Source organism: Phyllobates terribilis, unplaced genomic scaffold (assembly GCF_046119375.1).
Source record: "Phyllobates terribilis strain yellow unplaced genomic scaffold, ASM4611937v1 Scaffold_4__5_contigs__length_816908805, whole genome shotgun sequence".
Taxonomy (NCBI): Eukaryota; Metazoa; Chordata; class Amphibia; order Anura; family Dendrobatidae; genus Phyllobates; species Phyllobates terribilis.
Window position 1 is genome coordinate 518,308,480 of NW_027362764.1, and position 26,393 is coordinate 518,334,872.

General features: G+C 44.1%; 1 protein-coding gene across 1 annotated transcript in view; it reads left to right on the top strand.

Moving 5' to 3' along the window:
- The window catches only part of SCGN (secretagogin, EF-hand calcium binding protein), a 98,258-nt gene that overhangs the window by 24,383 nt on the left and 47,482 nt on the right, over positions 1 to 26,393 (top strand). Inside the window, exon 3 of the mRNA XM_073678874.1 lies at positions 18,854 to 18,946. Coding sequence (XP_073534975.1) covers positions 18,854 to 18,946 — 93 coding nt within the window. The remainder of the gene's footprint in view (positions 1 to 18,853; positions 18,947 to 26,393) is intronic.

The following is a 26,393-nucleotide window of genomic DNA, read 5'->3' on the forward strand; positions in this document are numbered from 1 at the left end:
AAAAAGGATTTTTTTTAAATGATACCAACATGTTCTGGCACACTACTGTGTGTTTATTAAACCATGTTCTGCAGTGTTACTTTAGTCTAGTTTGCATATTCATGATCCACATCCTAGGTGAACTGCAACTCTTGTGATCAGTTCAAAGGCCTAATATTGTACAGCTTGTTCTGTACCAGCACACATACAAATGAGAACATCCTAGATAATTGTCCAATTAATATTTAATACATGATTTCAGCCAAATCTCATTCATATGTGTCTGCAATTCAATTGACCACATCTCAGTCTGTAAAGAGAAAATTCAAAGTGCTAAACAAATATGCTGCTTGAGAAAACAAGAGGCTGCTTGCTCTCACCCATTATCTATGGTAATACCCTAAACAAATTCCTCATTGATTTTTTTAAATGGATTGAGAAAGGTTGGCTACTCTCAATTTAGTTCCGCCAGAAACACTGCAGAACTGAAATATAATAAATTATAATAGCGCACGAGCTGTAAACACTTTATCATTTTAAGTAGCAATGAAATTAGGAAAACATCAAAACTAGTGAGATGCCAAATATGTGTCACATGCATCAGTATCATGGGAGTTTCTAATTGCAGCTTTTAAGACTTACAAAACCCTATAAATCATAACTGATAAGTGCTAAAATGGATCTATTAAAGGGGTGGTCCGATGTCTAAAGTAATTTTCCTTCTGAATCCCTATGTATTTAGTGACATAAGCTAAACTATGTTCTAATATACTTGATTTAAAAATTCCACATCCTTCATTAAAGAAGTTGTCCACTACTTTATATGAACCCCCCAATGTATCCCCCCGGGGCCCAGAAGTGTTTTTGTAATACTTCGCTGACCGCTCAGAGGCATCACGTGACCCGTCACTAATGTCACGTCAAGTGAGGCGTGACATCAGTGACGCACTCCCCGCGGTGGATGCTGGGCGGGGTTACCCCGTGCGTCACACCCAGCATCCACCGCGTGCTTTCCCAGTGAATGAGGAGAGGGAGAGTGCGCGGTGGATGCCGGGTGTGATGTGCTGGGTAACCCCACCCACTGGCCAGCATCCACCGTGGAACGCAGAAGTGAGTACCCCCTGCTGCAGCCAGAACTTGACGTGACATCAGCAGATGTCAGAGCCGGCTTCAGCCAGGGGTCAAGTGATGCCTGTGAGCGGCCAGTGATAGCGTCGCTCACAGGCAGAAAAGGCACCACAAGGTATTTAGAGAAACACTTATAGACCCTGGGGGAATACATTCGGGGGATCATATGAAGTAGTGGACAACCCCTTTAACTACACTATCTAACTGCTTTACATAATTTCACTTCCTTTTTGATGATGCTTCGTTTGAGAATCCCAGTGCATGGGATACTCAAACGAAGCGTCATCAGGGGGCAGATGCTGAGGTCACTGCTGCATCCCTGCCCCCTGCCTGAAAAGAAGTGTCATCAGTGATGCTTGTTTCAAGGGCTGGGCTAGTCCCAGTGCAATGTACACTGTGCAATGTGCACAATGACAGAGCGCTCTTTGTTGCCAGCTCAGATCAGCAGTAACAGAGTGGTGTCAGAATACCTGGCGTGCAGGGACCAGTGACGTCACTTGCTGGGAGCGGGACTGATCTCTGCACGCCAGTTATTCTGACACCACGCACTAAAAGTGCGCTGTGATCTGGTGCCTGCTCGTTACTGCTGATCTGAGCCAGCAACAGAGAACGCGATGTCATTGTGCACATCGCACAGCCCACAGGGACCAGCCCCTGAAACGAACGTCGTTGATGACTCTTCATTGCAGGAAGGGGGCAAAGGCTGTGGCAGTGCATGCCTTGGGATTCTCAAACAAAGCGTCATCGAAAAGGAAGTGGAAAAAAAAAGAAAAGCAGTTAGATAGTATAGTTAGGGAAGGATAGGGAATTTTTAGTTCAAGTATATTAGAAAATAGTTTAGATTATTGCATTAAATAGATAGGGATTTTATCACATGTGTGTCAGGGTTGACAGCCAGCCATACGGTGGCTGTAGAAGGTCGCTGCGTTTGGCCTTACAAACATCTCCCTGATGCTTTTATGATTCCTCTCTTTAGGACCCAGCGGTGATCCTCACCTTGCTTGGGGAATACCTTTCCTTTTAGGACCCTGAGGTATCCTCATCTTTCTCCTGTTAATCAGCACTTCTTTGCTGTGTCCTTAAATACACTTAGATTGCTCAGAAAGTTGCTGGTGATAGCGTGTTATACCTATTCAGGCCTGGGATTCTAATAGTCAGCTAGAATTACCTTGGAGTTCCTTTGTGGATTGTTGCCGTGCTTTCTCCGGTGTCATCTTGGAGCTAAGTGTAGTCCCCTGTTTGTTTCCTCTATGTGTACATTAGTTGGTAATGTTGCTGACTCAGTGCTCACCCTTTCCACTCCCTACCTAGGGCCTAGCCTTAGGGTCAGCTAGGGCCAGGTTTCCTGCTCAGCGATAGGTGCAGAACCTATTTTGGGTCTATAAGGGAGTCAGGGTTTTTGTTTAGATCTGTTTAGGGGTCTCCACTCACTCTTTCCCTAGTGGTAGGGCTCCCTCCCCTTTTCCCGTTGTTATGCGCTGGGTTCTCTCCATATCTAGCATGACAGTGGCCCAAGCTAAAGCTTTATGTGTCAGTAGCATAATGATACACAATACTTTTGATCTGTCAGTATGGAAGTGAGCAGGGTGTGTACCAAAGTACAATCTGCACTGGGTGATGAATCCACAAAATTTGTCACGGTCTCCATCAAACCTGAAAGGTGGGAGTGCAGGGGTGGGTGGAGGGGCTGGAGCTATATGTTGATTTTGTAAATGAACAATCTGGTCAGACTGCTGTGCAATCTTATTGCTTACATCTTATACAATATTCTGTAGATTCTGTGTGGCTTGTCCAAAAATTTGAACGTTATAAGATGTCTGAGTTTCAAATGCCATGTATTTTGTTTTTAGTGATTGCATGCCTGCATAGATGTTGGAAAGAAAACAATTCATCTTAGTTACACGCACCTCCAATTTTCCTCCCTTGGTGGCTTCCATGATGATGGCTTGAGTATCCTGGTACATTACTGGCATAGCACTGCTGGAATCCAATGGCCGGAGGAGCACGAGCAAAAAACGGCAGGCAGTAGTAGAAGTTCTTGCAAGTAGCAGTAGGAGTTGTAGCAACAATCCGTAGAGAAGTGGGAACAATCTGGGTAAGATAGTTCTCAGAACAAGGAGCTGTAGACTGAACTAAACTAAACAGCTAGACACAATACTCAAGCAATGAGTGAGGGATCCATGTGGCTTTAAGTAGGCCCAAACAGGAAACAAGATGGATTCCACAGTTTCAGAATCTGCCATCTTAGTAAAGGGCAATTGCAGGACACAACAGCAGCCTCCAGTGGTAAGAGATGAAATTGCAGCATAATATCAAGGTGAACAATAGCAGCCACTAATGATCAAACTGTAGAAGGACAACAGGAATCCTGACACAGCCTTCCGGACAGAGAAATCATCAGCCAACATAGGGGTTGGAGCTGCTGCTGTGCCACGAATCGCCTCTGTGAGTATTTCAATCTGCTGCTGTTGTCGGCTCTGTTGCTGGTGCTGTTGCTGCTGCTGGAGCTGTTGCATTAGCAGCTTACTTGTCTCCTGTTGTACCAGCTGATGCTGCTGGAGCTGCTTCTGATGCTGGCTTTGGACCAGGTGCTTGATCAGCGCCTCCATTTTGTTTGACCACTGTTCCATCCTTACAGCCACCTTCACCCAGGACATGCAATTTGTCTACAGCCATCGCACTTACTTCCTGGGGATCTTGCCCACTCTTCTAGCACCAACTTTGGTAGATCGGCTCACTCGGCTGCACATAGATGTAGACACAGGAACACTGTCTCTTTAAATCTTCCACTGGTTTATTAAAAGTACTGCATAAACCAGTGCAACGCTAGCAAAACAAAACACGGCTTTCGTGTCCTAACAGGAAAACAAAAACATAATCTATGGCACAGTACTTGTTGCTACGGGAATCCGTCTGTTTAAGGAATACACAACACAAGGTTCAGCTTTCCTTAGCATGAAAACGCAGCTCCAGAGCTTGCACCTCCAGGCCCACCCAACACTGAATGCTCTAGAAAGCTGGGTATTTATCCTCTGGACTCCTCCCACTCTACAGCTGTTCAATCATCCTAGCACTAAACATGACTGATTAACCCCTCTCAGCACATAGTGTGCTGGAGCATTTTCCTAGGTTCACATCACTGAAGCTAACACCCTCAGTGAAACATATCTCCCCTTTAGTACTTTTCCAGTGACTTTGTCACTATATATATTGTAGGATTTGGTATTCACTAAGCTGCTTGAGGTAGGCACAGGATACAGTTTGTTAAAAAAATTTCCACAGCAGGTTTATTGTCACTTCATAAACCGCACTTGAAAAGTAAACAAAACACAGCCTTGTCCGGTACAGAGTAACAAAAACATCAACAAACAGTCCATGCAGTACTGAGGGTTCACCCGCTCACAGGCAGTGTCCTTCAGTACAAACACTCTGGAGGTCTCCACACCTCCAGCCGCAGACACTGATTGAGACACTCGGTCTCCATTTTATACACACGCCCTGGGGTGGGGATATGTGAGCAGCCAATCCCACCCGTCTCTTATGACTGCTCGTAAAAACCGGCCCTGATATGCTCAAATAACCCTCTCAGCATTATGTGTGCTGGAGCTTGGTTTCCCGGTTTTACATCACTGAAGCCACCAACCTCAGCGATACATATCTCCGATTAAGGACATGTCCGGTGGCCATCTTACATACCCACCCCAGGTATGTATGGTGGCCAGCACCCACTTGATGGCCAAACATTCCTATGGAGTAATTTGTCTCACAAAACGTCAGCATTCAGCTTAAATACATTATGGGGTGCTTTTCGCCGTTTATCTCTTGTGATAGGACAGCACCCAGCCCGACATCTGACACGTCCGTCTGGATCACAAACTCCTTTGAGAAATCCGGTGCCACCAACAATGGGCTTGCTTGAGTTCCTGGAAGGCCGTCTCAGTTTAGGGAGACCATTTAGCTATAGCTGATTTTGTCCCCTTAAGGAGGTCTGTCAAAGGGGCAGCTGTCATGGCGAAGTTAGGCATGAACCGGCAGTAGTAGCCCACAATGGCCAGAAACGCTCTGACCTGCTTTTTTGAGAGAGGCTGTTGCCAACCCTGGATTGCGTCAATTTTATTTATTTGGAAAACAAAAGCAGTTGGAGTGCCAATGGTGAAGAGCCTGAGGTTTGGGGGCGGGGGGGGGAATGTTGTGACCACTCACCTGGTCCTGTTGTGGAGTTAGAGAGCGTATTACACAATAAAAGGTTTGTGTGTTATAACCTTAATCCCCTGTCTAGTTGTTCTAGTGCTTCCCTAACACCGCACAATTCTTTCTTTCTTAATTTTATTTATTTGGGGGTTTATCACGCCTCTGCCTACGACATAGTCCAAATATCTGGCCTCCTCCATGCCCATGGCACATTTCCTGTAGCAGTCACACTGCCCCTTGGGATTCGTGCCTGTGCTTCTAGCGCCAATTGTAGGATTTGGTACTCACTCAGCTGCTTGAGGTAGGCACAGGATACAGTTTGTTTAAAAAATGTCCACAGCAGGTTTATTGTGACTTCAGTACAAACAGGTTGGAGGTCTCCACACCTCCAGCCACAGACACTGAATGAGACACTCGGTCTCCATTTTATACACACACCTTGGGGTGGGGATATGTGAGCAGCCAATCCCTCCCGTCTCTTATGACTGCTCGTAAAAAACAGCCCTGATACGCTCAATTAACCCTCTCAGCACTACGTGTGCTGGAGCATGCTTTCCCGGTTTTACATCATCATGTGACAGAGCCACTGGTATTATAGGGGAGGTATATGTCACTCAGGATGCTCTCCTATGTGAACTAAGACCTACAGAATTTTTGGTAGCATGTTATATGCTGGAGGTTAACTCTTTTAAAGGGTGTGGTTTTATGGGAATGACGTAGAGATAGGAGGGAAGTCATTCCCCATACCTCCACCTCAGAGTGTGACTGAACAGGGTTTAAATGTTCAGTCAGTTTGTTTTCCTTGGTGGAGTGTGTGGTCTGGAGATTAAAGTCTCCAGGCTGTGTGTGGCTGACGCCAGAAAACAACACCGGAGGACTGGTGTTGCTGAAATTTCACAGGACTATCTGCAGCCGGCAAAGGCCTTTCTGGCTAGAGGACTCTGTTATATATCATGTTTTGTTTTCCCATTAACCCCAAGAGGGACTGTTTATTTTTATGGGACACTGCTGGAGTTTATGCCGCATAATAAACCCACAGGAAGTTTACCCAACCCATTTGTCTTGTGTCTGCCTTCGGAGAACCATACAAGTGGCTTTACCACAGTTGGTGTAAGAGTGCATGCAAGATTCCATGAACACGTGTACCTGCCACAGAGACCGGTGGATGTCCTTGCTGAAGGCCGCCAGCCAGCCAGAGAAGTCCGGCAGCATGGAGGAGCTCATTAAGCACCTGGTGCAGAGCCAACAATAGATGCACCAGCAGCACTTGCAAAGCCAGCAGCAGCACCAGGAGATGACCAAACTGTTACTTCAACAGACCCAGTTGCAGCAAAAGGCGCAGCAGCAGCACCAGCAGGAGCAGCAACAGTAGATACAGCTTCTGGCGGACGCCATCCAGGGAAGGGCAACCACCTCACCCCCATGGCCAACTGATGACTCCCACGTCAGGAAGGCGGTAAGACGGGCTATGCAGAAGATGACACCCAGGGAGAGACTTCCACCAGAACAGTGGGCAGAGGTTCTGGCACCATATTTGTCTGGTGAACCCCAAAAGGCATATTATGACTTGGCACTGCAGGATGCCAAGGATTACGGCAAGCTAAAGACAGAGATCTTAGCATGCCTGGAAGTGAATATGGCGGTGAGAGCCCAATGAGTCCACCACTGGGCGTATGCCAGCGACAAACCCCATCGCTTGTAGATGTTTGACCTACTGCATCTCGTTCAGAAGTGGTTGCAGCCAGAGTCCTCCACTCAGGCCCAGATGGTCAAGTGGGTGGTAATTGATAGGTTTGTGCACTCCCTTCCCAAGCCAGTACAGACTTGGGTGCCCAGGGCGATCCCCAGAACGCAGATGACTTCATCGGCCTGGTAGAGAGGTACCAGGTGGTTGAGAAATCCCTCGGGAAACCAGATATAGTCAATTCTCCATACTGGGATACCAAAAAGGGGGTGGGTTCACCACGGAAAGGGTCTAAAACCACCACTGGGGGGTGTCCCACTCCCACTGAAGGTACCACAAGGACTGTTGCTAAAGATATAGTCTGTTGGCGGTGCCACAACCCTGGACACGTAGCCGCGAGGTGTCATATGTCCCCCGAGCCCATGGACTGCATCCTAGGCAGATGGGTTCCCTAATATGCTTATCCAGCCTGCAATGTAGACTGTCGACCCGGCGAGGGGTCGCAAGCGTGGACCGTGTCCATTAATGGGGTAAAGGTGCTTGGACTGTTGGACTCTGGGAGTCTGATGACTTTAATCAGAGCTACCCTTCCCCACTAGTTGATCCCTTCCAAAACTGTGGGCGCTCAGTGCATCCATGGGGACGCCAAGGACTATCCCGTGGCCACAGTGACAGTGGGAATAGACTGTGGTGCTCAGTCCCACGAAGTCGGGGTGGTTAAGGACCTGATACATCCTGTCATACTGGGCCGTGATTTTTCTTTGTTTTGGGACTTGTGGGGGAAAGGAACCGGACTAAGTAGTATGGGCAAAAGCCAGGTCCCTGGAGAAGAACCTGACTAGCCCAGGGGATGGGGAAGACTCGGTACCCGGGCCTTTGCCTGGCCTTGGGGATATCGCGGTGGTCGGCTCCCGGGCCCGTACCCTGGGGTCAGCTTTAAAAAGGGGATTGTTTGTTAGTTTTATGAAAGTTCGTGATGCCACCTGTGGTTTCTGGTGAGAATCACCAGCGCTGCGGCAGTCCACTGAGGCCGGTGATAAGGCAGCTCGATGGTATAGCTCCCCACAGGTGGAGCTAGGCCTCAGGGCAGCGTACGGAGAGGGGATGCAGGACAGAGGGGACCCAGCCGGGTCAGAGCAAGAACGGGGACGGACACAGTAGTCACTTCAGTACCTTTTACTGGTGGTAATTCAGGCACATCCCGGAGCACTGTAGGGTGAAGGGTGCATATCAGGATCCTCCTCAATGAGCGGGTGTAGGGCCTCCTGTTTCTTGCCTTTGCGTAGTAAGTTTCTGACCTGCCTGGAGCTAGGCCTAACTTTATCTCTGTCCTGCACTGGCTGACGTTGTGGTAGGGCTTTCTCTTGGAGTGCACGCTCCCAGCTTACGGGGCCTATGTGTCTCCTGGCTCTGTTACGTATCAGCTCTCTGGTGAACCTGGGACCTGTAGTTCTCCAGGGATTCCGGTTATACCTTACTGGGTCGTAGAGATCCCGGTAAGCTCGGACCCGGTGTCCGGTATATGTTTTGGGGTGAGCTGGGTAAGCTCCTCTGCCCCCACTGCCGCGCTTAACCGATCTTATGGTGCCGGCACACCTAAAGCTCACTATTCTGAGCTACAACTGAGTCTGAACTATGCTCCACTGCAGGCTGACCTCGCTCAGACTTCTCTACTGCAGGAACTCTCTCAACAGACTTGGCTCTCTGTCGACTCCAGACTAACTGAGCTCCACTCTGTATTCAGGTCTGTACTTGCTGAACTCTCCAGAGGAACTAACTGCCTAGCTCCACCTTCCCTATTTATATCCCTAACGGGCTCCCTCTGCTGGTCTGAGGTGGAAGGTGGAGATGTGTGAATGTTTATGGGGGCCTCTTGTGGAGGATTCCATCAATGCACACTTCCAGGATCTGTGGTACTAAGCACAGCTGGGCACCACAAACCCCCGACGAAGTCTCAGGTGGAAGAGTTACCACTGTGCGTTCTTGCCAGCGATGAGGGCGAGACAGTGACCGAGGAGGCCGACCTCTCTGAGTTAGATATGTCCGGAGAGTACTTTGGGCCTGTTCAAGTTCGAGACCTGACCTTAAAGGGAGCGTTTGACCAGGTTACTGTATGTAATGGGGTTGCCCAAGAGCCGGGGGCCGACACCACGTTCCCCCACTTTGCAGTGCAGGGGTAGTTGCTATATTGGGTGGCCAAACTAAGGGGAAGTGAGATAGTGGAACAGCTGTTAGTGCCGGCGCCATACAGATGGAGGGTACTAGATATGGCCCATTCACATGTTCTGGGGGGACATCTAGGGTTTGAGAAGACTCAGGAGAGGATACTGAGAAAGTTTTATCAGCCAGGGTGTTACAGAGAAATTCAGAACTATTGTAGGTCCTGCCCCACCTGCCAAATAATCACTCCCTCTTCCGACTTCCGTAGTCCATTAGTTCCACTATTGGTGATAGAGATTCCCTTTGAGAGGATTGCTATGTACCTAGTAGGGCCCTTAGTCAAATCAGCCCAAGACCTTCAATATATACTGGTGATCATGGACTATGAGACCCGGTATCCAGAAGCAGTGCTGCTTTGGAACTCGTCGAGTAAATGCATTGCCAGGGAGCTCGTCCATATATTTGCCAGGACCAGTCTACTGAGGGAAATCCTAACGGATCAAAGGTGAGTAAGGTAATAAAGGAGCTGTGTAAGGTCCTCCAGATTACCCAGCTGTGAACCTTCGTTTACCATCCTCAGACAGACGGCTTAGTAGAGAGCTTTAACAAGACCCTGAAAGCGATGCTCAAGAAAGTAATAGAGAAGGATGGACGGGACTGGGACTACCTGCTGCCGTTTCTGCTCTTCTCGGTAAGGTAGGTTCCATACGCCTCTACCGGTTTTTCTCCGTTTGAGCCCATGTATGAATGACATCCGCGAGGGCTCCTGGACATCACTAAGGAAACCTGGGAAATTGAGGTTACACCACACCAGAGCATCATTGAACATGTCGCCCAGATGCAGGAAAGAATAGCAAAAGTGATGCCGATCGTGAAAACGCATCTCCTCCAGGTGCAGGAAGCTCAGGCAAGGGTCTATAACCGATCGGCGAGGCTGAGGCAGCTCCAGCCTGGGGACCGTGTTTTCGTGCAAATTCCTACCGTTGAGAGCAAGTTCCTGGCCAAATGGCAAGGTCCGTACGAGGTGGTGGAGAAAGTCAGCGAGGTAAATTATAAAGTCCTGACCGAAGATAGCTGCACAAAATATACCATGTGAACTTGCCAAGCCGTGGTGGGACCGGGAACCTGTGGAAACTCCTTGCCTGGGAGCCGCACACGAAGGCAAGATGGAGGAGGTCACTATAGCAGAGACTCTATCGCCGGCCCAAAAGCAACAATGTAGAGAGCTGCTGCAACGGAACCGTGACCTGTTCTCGGCGTTGCCGGGGCGTTCACAGGTGGTCGAGCATGACGTGCTGACGGAAGCGCATGTTAGGGTAAACCTCAAACCCTATAGGATTCCTGAAACCCGCCGTAAGGTAATCTCAGCCGAAGTGAAGAGGATGCTGGACCTCGGCGTGATAGAGGAATCGAAGAGCCGATGGTCGAGTCCCATCATTCTCGTGCCAAAGCCCGAATGGGGAGTGGAGATTTTGTAACGACTACCGCAGGCTGAATGAGGTTTCCAAGTGTGACGCATACCCGATGCCCCGCGTCGATGAACTCATCGAGAGGCTTTGACTTGCGAGATATATTACCACCCTCGACTTGACGAAGGGCTACTGGCAGATCCCCATGTCCCAGAGGGCCTAGGAGAAAACGGCTTTCTCAACACCTGATGGGTACTTCCAGTATACCCGAATGCCTTTTGGACTTCAGGGGGCACCAGCCACTTTCCAGAGGGCCATGGATCGGATCCTCGGCCCACATAGGAAGTATGCCGCAGCCTACCTTGATGACATTGTCTTCTTTAGCCCTTACTAGGCTAGTCATCTGCCCAAGGTACAGGCGATTCTGGATGCTCTAAGGGAAGCAGGATTTACGATAAACCCAAGAAAATGTGCCATTGGGAAGGAGGAGGCCAAGTACTTAGGCTACGTCATCGGGAGAGGCAAAATTAAGCCACAGGTCAATAAGTTCGAGGCAATTCAGAACTGGCCGCAACCACTCTAGAAGAAGCAGGTGAGAGCATTTCTTGGAATCGTGGGATATTACTGGCGGTTTATCACAAACTTTGCCATGACTGCCGCACCATTGACGGACCTTCTGAAAGGCACAAAAACAACGATGGCGAAATGGACGGTTGAAACTGAGATGGCTTTCCAGCAGTTGAAGCTGGCACTCTGTAAGCAGCCGGTCCTGGTCGCACCAGACTTTAATAAAGAGTTTGTGCTCCAGACAGATGCCTCAGAAGTTGGCCTAGGAGTCGTGCTGTTGCAGGAGATAAATGGTGAACAGCATCCCATCCTGTATATGAGCCGGAAGCTCTCGTCCTGCGAGAACAATTGTGCCATTGTGGAGAAAAAATGTTTAGCCATTAAATGGGCCATAGACACACTAAGATATTACCTACTTGGCCGGAAGTTTAAGTCAAACCATGCCCCTTTGAGGTGGTTGAGGGAAAAGAAGGGTAAGAATGCCCGAGTAACTAGGTGGTTCTTAGGTCTCCAAGACTTTAATTTTCACGTGGAGCATAGACCCGGGAAGTTACATGCTAATGCGGATGCCCTCTCCAGAATTCCTTGCTTGGTGTCTGAAGGTGCCCAAACCCCCGGTTTTGGGCAGAGGGGGGGGGATATGTGACAGAGCCGCTGTTATTATAGGGGAGGTATGTGTCACTCAGGATGCTCTCGTGTGTGAACTAAGACCTACTGAATTTTTGGTATATGCTGGAGGTTAACTCTTTTAAAGGGTGTGGTTTTATGGGAATGACTTAGAGATGGGAGGGAAGTCATTCCCCATACCTCCTCCTCAGGGTGTGACTGAACAGGGTTTAAATGTTGTCAGTTTTTTTTCCTGGGTGGAATGTGTTGTCTGGAGATTGAAGTCTCCAGGCTGTGAGCGGCTGACGCCAGACAACAACACCGGAGGACTGGTGTTGCTGAAACTTCACAGGACTATCTGCAGCCCGCAAAAGCCTTGCTGACTAGAGGACTCTGTTATATTTCATCTTCTGTTTTCCCATTAAGGCTAAGTGCCCACGATGCAGAAATGCTGCAGATTTTTACGTATCTCCCTGGCAGGAAAAATGCATGCGGATTTTACATGTGTTTTTCCTGCAGGTAGAAGCGTTTGTCAAGCATTTTTGCATGCATTTCTGCATGCTGGTTACCAAGCACTTTTCCAAGCTATTTTAGCATCACTTGGAAAAGTGTTTAACAACTTGGTCACACTATATAAATCCATGCAACCAGTTAATAGTTAAAAACAAGAATAAAAATGGTAAAAAATAAAAAAATAAACATTATACTTACCTTCCGATGGCCCCCGGTCTTTTCTCCGGTGCGTCCGGTCTGTTGTACGGCTCACGGTGGTCTAAAAAGACCTGCGGTGACGTCGTTGAGTCGTGTGACAAGTCACGCGACCGCCGACCTCAGCGGTCGCGTGACCTGTCCCATGACTAATTGACGTCACCGCAGGTCCTTTTAGACCACCGCGAACCGTACAACTTACCGAACACATCGTACAGGAGACCGGGGGACATCGTAAGGTAAGTATAATGTATTTTTTTATTTTAAATTCTTTTTTTTTTTACAGGTACTATGGCACCTGGCTCTGGAGGAGAGTCTCCTCTTCTCCAGACCCGGGTATCATCCGCACATTGAATCGCTTAATATCCTCATGTGCACATGTAGTCATGCGGATATTAAGCGATTCAATGCAAGTCAATGGCAGCAATTACGCTGCGTGTCCGCAAAATCAATGGACATGCTGCGTATTTTTCTGCAATGATAATCCGCAGCGGAAATTTCCGCAGCATGTGTACAGCACATGCGGATTATCATTGGGGACCATGGCGCACGTATTACCAAGCATTTTTAAGCGTTTTCGCTGCGGAAATGCCCGGCAAAAACGCTTGAAAAAAGCACAGTGGGCACGCAGCCTAACCCAGAGAGGGACTGTTTATTTTTGTGGGACGTTGCTAGAGTTTATGCCGCACAATAAACCAGCAGGAAGTTTACCCAACCCGTGTGTCCTGTGTATGCCTCCGGAGAGCCGAGCTAGTCGCTTTACCACAATATATATATATATACATATATATATAAATGCGTGCACACAACTGTGCAATTGTTTCAGGTAGGTATAGAAAAATGCTACCAAGTAAGAATAGAAATGTTATTTTTTTTAATCAACAAACAAATGCCAGGTGAATGAACAAAAGATAAATCTAAAGTCAAATCAATATTTGCTGTGCATACCTTATCCCCTCATAATCACATCAATTCTTCTGGGACCACTTGCACAAAGTCAGGGAGGATTACAGGCAGGCATATGAGTAACCAATTTTACCAGATAGGTGATAATGATCATCATTGTCATATGTACAGTACTCAGCATAAATGAGTACACTCTATTGGCACATAGAGTCTCTTTGAATGAAATGAAATCATATCCCCAACCATTTCCAAGGTGAATCTGAGTCCAATATAATTCTAGCTGAGGTCAGAATTCTCACCCATGACCAGAGGATGAGGATATCAACAATAACATCTGGGGGCACCCCATCGCATCCTCATCCTGAAAGACTATTATGTCCTTTCAACAGCCAAGGAGCAAATTATCACTGATTGGAGAACATGGGCTTGTAGTTTGTGTCATTGAATATGAAGTAGTTATAGGGATGGCCAACACACAAAGTTCATTTTAATCAATAGATCTTGGAATAAAAATTAGTCTCAATAACTGGATATGTTGAAAAAATGTTCCTGTGCTTAGATAATCTGATATATGTGCTCCTGCTATGTACTGTTTAATGGCTGTGTCTGACTGTGCAGGAACATGGTCTGAACATACCACAGCTCCTGGGCAGGGGAGGGAGCAAAAGAGAGTATACAGACAGGACAGTATGGGTTCGCATGTGATTCTTTCTTTGAGGTAAAGCATTGTTTTAAACAGTGTTTAAAAACAGGCAGAGTAATGGTGGCTACAAGTAGTCAGTAGATAATCAAACTGATTCCATACATATCGAATTTGAGTGAATTGTTATGAAATTTGCCGGTCCGGTCAAGTTAGAACAAATTCGTACAAAACGCCAAAATGCCTGACACATTCTTGTGCAATGTGTAAAAAGGCATCATTCATAGAAGGCTGACATGAGCTCAGGCACAAACTCACAAGCTTCCCCATAATGCCTTGCAGCCATCTTATCACATAGCATAGCGCAGCCAAACAGGAGGGACTATTATAGCCCGTATGAAAGCCTAAACAGGGAATGCAGTAGCCATTTTAGGGTGATTTTAAGTTATTGTGAGGAAATGCAAGCGTATAGCTCAGCAATACAGATCAGAAGAGAATGCCCTAAAACAATGAACAAATACTCCAGAAAGTAATATGTTGAGTAATTGCAGCTCTGAAGAAGATGAGAGTAACAGACTGCAAATAATACAAAGATTTAATCGATAAAAGTAGAGAAATAGAAGAGGTGCTAGAAGCAGTGAAAGTGTGATTGATCTGTGATATGTTGTAGCTATGGTAAGGCAGCGCTAGTCATCATGCTGGGGGACACTCGCTGCACCGGGTCAATTAAAGCACACCAGCCACGTTTTCCAGTATTTCACAAACCAGCAGTTTATTTTACTTCATAACTGCTATAACCGAGTCCAACTCAGTGGCTCGCCGACATATTACATATGATGTCCAGTAGCCTTTCAAGTGGCAGACAGGCCCACTTGGCTCCAGTTACAGCCCCCGAGCAAAGTCACTTATAGAAATGTCCACATCAAGCAGTGTTTTACCTTTGCCGGGTTTTAGCTGCTTCAGACTTGTTCTGCCACCACTGTGGCTTTAGGGCTTCCCTGATGGGGGTCTCCAGCCCTCGTTCCTTCAAAGGCTACTGGGATCGCTTACACCTAAGGATCCAGCCTCTGCCTTTCAGGCTTCACCAGGCTTCAATAGGCCTCCCTAGGCCTCCCTAGGCCTCACACTCTAGCGGTGTCCCACACGGGAACAGGCCTCACGCCTTACACACCTGTTTCAAAACTACCAGGGTTTATATATCTTCCAATGCACACAGGACCTGTGCTGATGTCACAGTCATGTGATCAGACCTTCTGTGTGCACAGGACCTGTGCTATGTCACAGTCATGTGACCAGTCACCTGAGGGGGAGGTATATGGTCAGCCAAAACACACCCTGGACCATTACAGTAATGCCGCAAGCCGCTGCATTACACTATGATCTTTCCTGCTGCATTTGATTTCAAATTGCACAATTTTTTTTCTTTATTGGTTATGCACTAAAACCAGAAGCAAGACAACACAATAGTTTTTACAAAGAAAAAAATCTGAAATCAGGAGCTACTTTACTGATTTATTTCTTGTGCAATCATTCTTGTGAAAGGAGACATAATTGTTTTTGAAGAAATAAAATTGCCCAGAATCCTGATATTTAACTGCAACTATCTACTTCACAAACTGGTGTGTTGCAAGCAATTTGTTTTTACACATGTTTTACTAATCAAATTTTACATCTGTACATGCCACATTAATACAGGACTTTGTTGCAGGTGCTGGCTTTTTGGTCATGTACCTATCTATCATTTCATATTACATAATTTTTGGGACGTGGGTTTAATATTGTTAAATAGAAAAAAACATTTAAAAAATGTAGACATTTAAATATGCATGTGTATTTTTACGCATCTGTTTTACTAGTCTGATTTGACAACCATATATGCCACACCTATGCTGCAGCCTACTGACACATTTTGCTTCCTGTACCTACCTAAGATTTCTTATTACGTCCTTTTTGGCAAGGATGAAAAGATTCAAAAATGTAATTATAGTGATGTACAGAATGTATGATAAAAGAAAAGTACTAATAGCAATGGTCAGAGTAATATGCAAAAAGAGAAAACCCATACCATGAGTGTGGGAGCCGATCACAGAAGCAAAAGTACCACCACTACCAGCGGCACCCTGTGTCTAGGCAGTAATGCTACTAAACGCAGGCCACGATTGGCCTCCTTTGCCTCTTACAAAAATATTAGTAGCTAGGAAATGGAGGACATTATGGAATATATGTGATATCAATCATCTCTGTTACAGGAGGATAATGTTATCTCTGACAGCAACACTGACTGTTTGAGTCAATGTTGTGCACAGAATGATCTGCCTGATCACAAGTGACTTATAGGGATCATTTTTAGACTGTTTTTACAATTAAAAAAAAATATATAAAAATTCTGTTAGTGCACTGTGTTATTAAGTATAGTGGGGAAAATAAGTATTTGATACACTGCCAATTTTGCAAGTTTTCCCACCTACAAAGAATGGAGAGGTCTGTAAATTTTATCGTAGGTACACTACAACTGTGAGAGTCAGAATCTTAAAAAAAATCCAGAAAATCTCATTGTATGATTTTTACACAATTAATTAGCATTTTATTGCATGAAATAAGTATTTGATAGAATAGAAAAACAGAACTTAATATTTGGTACAGAAAATGTTGTTTTCAATTACAGAGGTCAGACGTTTCCTGTAATTCTTAACCAAGTTTGCACACATTGCAGAAGGGATTTTGGCCCCCTCCTCCATACAGATCTTCTCCAGATCTTTCAGGTTTTAGGGCTGCTGCTGGGAGACATTGAGTTTCAGCTCCTACCAAAGATTTTCTATTTGGTTCAGGTCTGGAGATTAGCTAGGCCAGTCCTAGACCTTGAAATGCTTCTTACGGAGCAACTCCTTAGTTGTCCTGGCTGTGTGTTTCGGGTCATTGTCATGCTGGAAGACCCAGCCTTGACCCATCTTCAATGCTCTTAGTGAGAGAAGGAGGTTGTTGGCCAAAATCTCGCGATATATGACCCCATCCATCATCCCTTCAATACGGTGCAGTCGTCCTGTCACCTTTGCAAAAAAGCACCCCCAAAGTATGATGTTTACCCGACCATGCTTCACAGTTGGGATGGTGTTCTTGGGGTTCTACTCATCCTTCTTCCTCCAAACACAGCAAGTGGAGTTGATACCAAAAAGTTCTATTTTGGTCTCATCTGACCACATGACCTTTTCCCATGCCTACTCTGGATCATCCAGATGGTCATTGGTTAACTTCAAACGAGCCTGGACATGTGTTGGCGTGATTTTAATCCATGACAGCGGTATTTCTTATTAACGGTAATGTTTGAGACTGTGTCCCAGCTCTCTTTAGGTCATTGACCAGGTCCTCTCGTGTAGTTCTGGGCTGATTCCTGACCTTTCTCAGAATCATCCTTACCCCACGAAGCGAAATATTGCATGAAGATTGACAGTCATCTTGTGTTTCTTCCATTTTCTAATAATTGTGCCAACTTCTCAATAAGCTGCTAGCCTATTGTCCTGTAGTCCATCCCAGCCTTGTGCAGGTCTACAATTTTGTCCCTGAGTGTTTTGAGTGTGTGGACAGGTGTCTTTTATGCAGGTAATGAGTTCAAACAGGTGCAATTAATGCAGGAAATGAGTGTAGAGTAGGAGGACTTCTTAAAGAAAACTAACAGGTCTGTGAGAACCAGAATTCCTGCTGGTTGATAGGTGGTCAAATACTTATTTGATGCAATAAAATGCAATTTAATTATGTAAAAATCATACAATGTGATTTTCTGTTTTTTCTTTTTAGATTCTGTCTCTCACAGTTGAAGTGTACCTATGATAAAAATTACAGACCTCTCTATTCTTTGTAGGTGGGAAAACTTGCAAAATCAACAGTCTATCAAATACTTATTTTACCCACTGTAGGCAGGTTGGTTGTCATCCATTTCTGTGGTGAGGTAACTTTGACATTACTAAGGCTGCATTTCTGTGAAAGAGCTTGAAAGGTTTTTCATACAGTCCTGGGAGACATCAGAGAGTTACACACATCTTTTCATGGCAATAATAGCACACTGCAAATCAAATTTTTTGAACAAAAATTAATCCATCCTAGCAAATTCAAATTTCAAAAGATTTGATCACCTTTAGTATTCGCAAATTCTATCATTTAAATAAATGACTATTTTTCTGTTTTGTAACTATGTCTTGGAAAAACAACCACTCTAAATATAAAGATTAGCACCACAAATTTTTCAATTTATGTAGATGAAAAAAAAAATTCAATGGTTGACAATTACTTCAAGCCATGCAGGGATTCTCTATATGCTTATGTTCACACTAATCATGACTTTAATTCTTACCGGAGCCATTATGGTTATAATAACAGATCCCATTGAAATATACTGGTATTTCCAGGAATCCATTTCTTTTACTGGCTATAGAAGAGGTATGGAAAGAAACTCAACAGAACATAGTAGTGTGTGACAATTGCATAAGTCTTGAATAACAACACACTTAATTGCATTGCAGTTCAGAGTCTTTATCTATAGACTGATGAGTGTTCCAGTGGTCAACTCCCTACAGATCCGCAACTCTGTATATTGGGAATAATAACCCTTTAATTTAGATTATCTGCTTTTTCAATATGTTCTATGGTTATACCTATAGTTATTGCAGTCCCATCAAGATTGTAACCTTTCAAAAATTCTACACTACATATATACAATAATCTCATTGGCATGTTATTTAAGTTCATCCTCCTGTATATTATATAAATCTTACTTATTTTTATACAGTAGTCCATTTAAACTCTTGAGAGAAAAAAAGATTCATAAGAGGTTACGGAAACTTGTAAAAGCATTAAACAAAGAATGTGTTTGTTCAATTGTAGAATGCAATAACTGCAGAAAAAGTCCAGAGGGTGAAGGACAGATTCATGTCGGCATATGACGTCACTTCAGATGGACGCCTACAGATACAGGAAGTAAGTGTGCAAGAGCTGTGCAGTCCTCAGGTAGTATTAGTATAAGTAAAAAAAAAATTTGCATACAGGGACATAAAAGAAACCATCATGTGTGAGCTAAATGTATAATAAATAGGTTCATCTATATAAAATGAGGTTTAAAAAGCCCCAAAAGTGAAAATTTGCACTGTTCCTTACAACCAGACTCTGAAGTTTTCAATGGCTCCTTGCTTAGAAAGTTGTGCCATTATGTGTCATTCACACACCTCATACCCTCCTCTTTAATAGACAATGTTAAAGGGGTTGTTTGGGACTTTAACGTTGATGACCTCTACTTAAATGATTTTAACTTTGATGACCTAAGGATAGGTCATCAATGTCTGATCGGTGGGAGTGTGACACCCGGCACCCACGTCAACCAGCTGTTTCCAGTGTCAGCGGCCGGAACTGCTTAGTTACGGAGCTGCACTGCACAGCTCTGTCAACTGTATAGTGGGCGCGGCCAGGTGCTGCACATTCACTGAATATTTAAAGACAAATGGCTTCAAAGGGTTAAATGTCATTTCAGGGCTGTTAATGTGAAATCTACAGTGGCATGTAAAAGTTTGGGCACCCCTGGTCAAAATTACTGTTATTGTGAACAGTTAAGCCAGTTGAAGATGAAATGATCTCTAAAAGACCTGAAGTTAAAGATGACACATTTCCTTTGTATTTTAGGCAAAAAAGCATGATTGATCCACCCCCATGCTTAATGATTGGCGAGATGTTTTTTTCCTGAAATTCTGTGCCCTTTTTTCTCCACAGATACCATTGATCATTGTGGCCAAAGAGTTCTATTTTAACCTCATCTGTCCACATGACTTGTTTTCAAAATGCATCAGGCTTGTTTAGATGCTCTTTTGCATATTTCTGACACTGAATTTTATGGTGAGGACGCAGGAGAGGTTTTCTTCTGATGACTCTTACATGAAAGCCATATTTGTGCAGGTGTCTCTGAATAGTAAAGCAATGTACCACAACTCCAGAGACTGCTAAATCTTTCTGAAGGTATTTTGCAGTCAAGCGGGGGTTCTAATTTGCCTCTCTAACAATCCTACTAGCAGTTCTCACTGAAATCTTGTTTGGTGTTCCAGACCGTATCTGTTCCTGTTAACTGTCATTTCTTAAAGGGGATATCTGGGACTTTAAAAAAAAGGGATGTAGTTGCTAACAGAAGCAACTACCTGCCTGTTGTACCCGGCACCGATCACTGACTGCTCCTGCCAGAGATTCAGCTACTCCCTGTCAACAGAGCAGCAGTTTTTCTTCCTGTTGACAGGGCAGGACTACTAGAGTCGTGCTGATTGACAGCCCTTTCTCTGCTGCCTAATTGGGGGAAGCCAGATGTCAATCAGCATGATGTTAGTAGTCCCACCCCCTCTCAACAGGAAGAGAAACTGCTGCTCTGTTGACAGGGAGTAGCTGAATCTCTGGCAGGAGCGGTCAATGACCGGTGCAGGGTACAACAGACAGGTAGTTGCCTTAGTCTCGGATATCCCCTTTAATTACATTTTGAACTTAGGAAAGGGTGACTTGAAAATGCTTTGCTATCTTCTTATAGCCTTTTCTGGGTTTTTGAAAATTTCGCAATTTTCAAACTTTGAATTTTCATGCCCTTAAAATAGTTAATAAATAACACACAAAATAGTTAATAAATAACATTTCCCACATGTCTACTTTATATCAGCACAATTTTGGAACCCAAATTTTTTTTTGCTAGGAAATTATAAGAGTTAAAAGTTGACCAGCAATTTCTCATTTTTCCAACAAAATTTACCAAACCATTTTTTTAGGGACCACATCACATTTGAAGTGATTTTGAGGGGCCTTTATGACAGAAAATACCCCAAAGTGACACCTTTCTAAAAACTGCACCCCTCAAGGTGCTCAAAACCACATTCAAGAAGTTTATTAACCCTTCACGTGCTTCACAGAAACTTTAGGAATACGGAAGAAAAAAAATTAACATTTAACTTTTTTCACAAAAATGTTACTTTAGACCCCAATTTTTTCTTATTTTTGCAAGGGTAACAGGAAAAATGGACCCCAAAATTTGTTGTGCAATTTCTCCTGAGCATGCTGATATCCAATATGTGGGGGAAAACCACTGTTTGGGCGCATGGGAGGATTCGGAAGGGAAGGAGCTCCATTTGACTTTTTGAATGTAAAATTTGCTTGAATAATTAGCGGACACCGTGCTGCTTTTGGAGAGCCCCTGATGTGCCTAAACAGTGGAAACCCCCCACAAGTGACACCATTTTGGAAACTAGACCCCTCAGGGGAACTTATCTAGATGTGTGGTGAGCACCTTGAACCCCCAGGTGCTTCACAGAAGTTTATAACATTGAGCCGTAAAAATAAAATGTTCACATTTTTCCAACAAAAATGTGTTTTAGCCCCCAATTTTGCATTTCCATAAGGGTAACAGTAGAAATTGCACCATACTATTTGTTGTGCAATTTCTCCTGAGTAAGCCGATACCCCATATGTGGGAGAAAACCACTGTTTGGGCACACGGCAGGGTTTGAAAGGGAAGGAGCGCCTTTTGACTTTTGAATATAAAATTTGCTTGAATAATTAGCGGACACTATGTTGCATTTGGAGAGCCCCTGATGTACCTAACCAGTGGAAACCCCCCACAAGTGACACCATTCTGGAAACTAGACGCCTCAGGGAACTTATCTAGATGTGTGATGAGCACCTTCAACCCTCAGGTGCTTCACAGAAGTTTATAACATGGAGCTGTGAAAATAAAAACATCTAACTTTTTCCACAAAAATGATGTTTTAGCGCCATATTTTTTATTTTCACAACGGTAAGAGGAGAAAATGGACCCAAAATACTTTTGTGAAATTTCTCCTGAGTACGCTGATACCCCTTATGTTGGGAAAATACACTGTTTGAGCGTACGGCAGGGTTCAGAAGGGAAGTAGCACTGTGTGACTTTTTGAACGCAAAATTGGCTGGAATTGAGAGTGGATGCCATGTCACGTTTGGAGAGTCCCTGATGTGCCGAAATAGTGGAAACCCCCCACAAGTGACCCCATTTTGGAAACCAGACCCCTCAAGGATTTTATCAAGGGGTATAGTGAACATTTTGAACCAGAGGTACGACACAGAATTTGATAACATTAGGTCATCATATTGAATAAGCTGTCATTAGTCATGAGCGCAAGTGCTCGCTACTTGAGTTTGCATCGGGTACTCTGGTATGCACCAAGCATCGTGGGTGCTCGAGTGACATGCTCAAGTCCTCGCCCCGCATGTTTCACGATTATTAGACACTCAAAAACAAAACATGCGGGGATTGCTCGTGCATGGCAGGCAATCCATGCAACATTTTTTGGCCACGAAGCATATGGGGCGGAGACTCAAGCATGTCACTCGAGCACCCACGATACTCAGTAAATACCCGAGCCCCCGAAGCAAACTCAAGTAGCGACTTGCGAGCACATGCACTCAACACTTGTTGCCATATCGTCATAATTTTTTTTCTTTACTTTTGAAAAAATCCCAACCCTAACCCTTGCACAACCCTAACCCTAGCACAACATTAACCCTAGCTCCACCCTAACCCTTGCACAACCCTAACTCTAGCCCAACCCTAACCCTAGCACAACTCTAACCATAGCACAACCCTATCCCTAGCAAAACCCTAACCCTAGCACAACCCTAACCCTAGCAAAACCCTAACCCTGGCACATCCCTAACCCTGGCACAACCCTAACCCTAGCACAACCCTAACCCTAGCACAAACCTAACCCTAGAGTTTATTTTTTACTCCATTCCTCGTGCGGTATAAGTGATTAGACGACTTTATTCTTCGAGTTGGTGCGATTACAGCGATACCAGATTCATATCTTTTTTATGATTGACAGCTGTCATACACTAAAAGAAGCTTTTTTTCTGCAAAGACTAGTTTTTGCATCGCCATATTTTGAGAGCTATAATTTTTTCATATTTCGGCGACAGTCATGTGATGGCTTGTTTTTTGCGGGACTATTTGACGTTTTTATTGGCACCATTTTTGGGCACGTGACATTTTCTGATTGCTTTCTATTCTGATTTTTGGGAGGCAGAATAAACAAAAACCAACAATTCAGGAATTGTTTTTTTTTTTTTTTATGCCGTTCTGCATGTGGTAAAATTGATAAGGAAGCTTTATTCTTAGAGTTAGTACATTTACAGCGGTAGCACATTTATATTTTTTTTTTATGTTTTGGCGCTTTTACACAATAAAAACTATTTTAGAGAAAAAATAATTCTTTTGTATCGCTTTATTCTGAGAGCTATAACTTTTTTATTTTTCGGATGATGGAGCTGTATGGTGGTTTGTTTTTTGCGGGACAAGATGACATTTTCAGCAGTACCATTTTTATTTACATTCGTCTTTTTGATCGCGTGTTATTCCATTCTTTGATTGGCAGTATGATGATAAAGCATTGTTTTTTGCTTAATTTTTTATTTATTTTCTTTACTGTGTTCACTAAAGGGTCGTTCCGGACGCAGCGATACAAAATACATGTACTTTTATTGGTTTATTTATTTTTTTCATAATAAATAAATATTATGGGTACAATATATTTTTATTTTTTGGGGATCTTTTTTTTAATTTTTTTTTTATATATTTTTACAATTATTTTTTTTTTCAATTTCTGGCACTTTTTTTATTTTTAAACTTTGTCCCACTATGGGACTTTCACTTTTTGCAGCCTGATTGGCTGCATAGTATAGAGAGAAGCAGCTCCCTATGCTATTCAGCCTGTCAGTGCTGCACAGGGAGAAGTTACTTTGGTCATGCACTGCGCATGACCATAATAACTTCCTTCTGTCTGGTGACCCGGATGTTGTCATGATGACATCGGGTCACCATGACAACATCTGGGAGCCACCACAGACAGCACGGGACACCGGCAGAGGAGGTAAGGATCGGCGCTTACCCCCCCTTGCCTCCACAATGCTGCGATCGACTTCGATCCCAGCATTCGGGGGTTAATGTGCCAGCAGAGGTGCAGGATCGCTCCTGGCACATAGCACTGAGTGTCAGCTGTGAGAATTAGCTGACACCCGGCGGCGATCGCCCTGCACCGCTTGTGTGCGGGTGCGATCACAGCGCGCGTAATAGTACGTAGCTGGTCCATAAGTCCCAGGGCACAGCTACATACTATTACTGACAAGGTCGTAAAGGGGTTGAAGATCATTTCATCTTCAACTTGATTAACTATTCACAATAACATTAATTTTGACAATGGGTGCCAAAACTTTTACATGCCACTGTATATATGCATTACACAACAATTGAGGTATGTTCATATGCAGATACTATGGAGAAATTTCTGTGACGGAAAAATCCATGATGTATTTCTGAATTAGGTTCTTTCTGAAAGCCTCATTTAGAAATATAAAACAGTCACAGCAGATTCTGACATGAGTGAACCCTTCATTATGGCTGCTGTAAAGCAGAAAACAAATAATTAACACTCATGATTAATTATTGAAAGTTAAAAGGATTAACATACTAAAAACCAAACAACTCTATTAACTACTAAGGTCTTGTTGGCCTTGATAACTAGTCACATTTTAGTATTTTTTTGTACAGTAAATGCTGTTTTAATATAGTATATATAAACTTTTTTACACTCCTCAATATTGAAATGGCAACACCAAAAAGGAAAAGTTGTGAAATTATGGAAATTACAGGATCAATAGACATGGTAATCATATGCAAATGTTGAAACAAAAGAAACAAGATTTGCAAAATGTTCTTCATGGTGTTGCCCACCTTATCTCCAGACCACTCTCTGGCTAATATTGCTTCACAGACAACAGCGGGACTCATCTCTGAATGCACTAGACCTCCATTCCAGCCTCTATTGTCATTTTGCTCTGCATAATGATAACCTTTGAGAGCGGCGTGTGAGATTAATGGAACACCTGTAGCTCAACATCTGGATCATCTCTGAATTTCGTGCAATCTCATTCTCATGCTTTGTGTAGACATTGTTTGACATCTAGGGTTTTGTTACACAATGTGAGCTCACTGGGTGAAGTAGATCCCCTAAGCCCAAGTTTCGGGTGGGGCCATGGGTGTTGGTGAAGCAGCTAGATGAAGCACACGGAACATGGACAGCTGATGGACTGGAAATTACAGGTAGATAGGAGGAATGCTTGATGCTGAAAACCTCAGGCAAGCTGGACACATCCAGGAGACCACAGGCAAGCAGGCGGACATGTGTAAGGCAAACTAAAAGTTTTAATAAAGTCCTGGAAACCGCAACCAGACAGGAGATGTCTCGGAAGTCGCAAGAGAACACATAGAAGGAAAACTAAAAATCTTAATTAAGTCCTGGAAACCACAAAAAAGCAGGCATGGTACTGGGAACTGCAGGCAGGCGGGTAACATCCAGGAGGCCACAGGCAAGCAGTCAAGATGCTGGAAACTGTGGGCAGTCGGGAGACATCCAGAAAACCACAGGCTAGCAGGCAGGATGCTGGAAACTGCTGGCAGGTGGAAGATATCTAAGAGACCATAATGCAGTATGATGGAAACCCCAATGTCAATCGAGTCCAAGGGCAAGGGTACAATGATTCGGAGATGTATAGTGCTGAGGTCCAAAAGCTGAACCTTGAGAATCATGGAGAGGAAGAGTTCATTACTCTATGCAACATAGATGTGAAGCAGTTCTAAAAAAACCTGTGGGTATACAACTAAATATTAGGTTAGTGATTCACAGGAATGCTAAATCCTCAAAAAAATAGTACATATTGTGAGTTTGTAAAGACAAATGCAGACACTGCTATTTTTTGAACAGACCAATGTTCATATTTTGTTATTTTCTGTAAAGTAGTTAAAAATTATATACATTTCTCTTCATTTTTTGAATTAGAAAACAGTGTGTAATGTTCTCAATGCATGGAAATAAAACCTAGTATAAAGATTTTGTGTTTAACTCATGTTTTTGAACACACTGCTATTATTTTGAACACTACTGTAAAAGCGCATGTTAAAATCGCATTGCAATCGGATCGCATTCGCATGACAATCGAATGCCATTCGGATGCTAGGTAAGAAAAATCATATTTTACTCGCATGAAAATTGCATGACACTCGTCCCACTTTTCTGGACCGATATCTCACTGTTTTTTTTAATGGTGATGGGTATCAGCCCTAACTGAAGACCTTGGACAGATTGCAGAGTTATTGAAGACCTTGGGCTGACTGGAGACTCAAGAAATCAAGATTAAAAATGTGGTACTCAGTAAGGGTCATTTTTTTCAGACCAAGCAGAGGGAAAAAATTATGGAATCAGTCAATTCTGAGAAAAAAATTATGGAATCAACACACAAAAGAACACTCCAATACATCACTAGTATTTTGTTGCACCACCTCTGGCTTTAATAACAGCTTGCAGTCTCTGAGGCATGGACT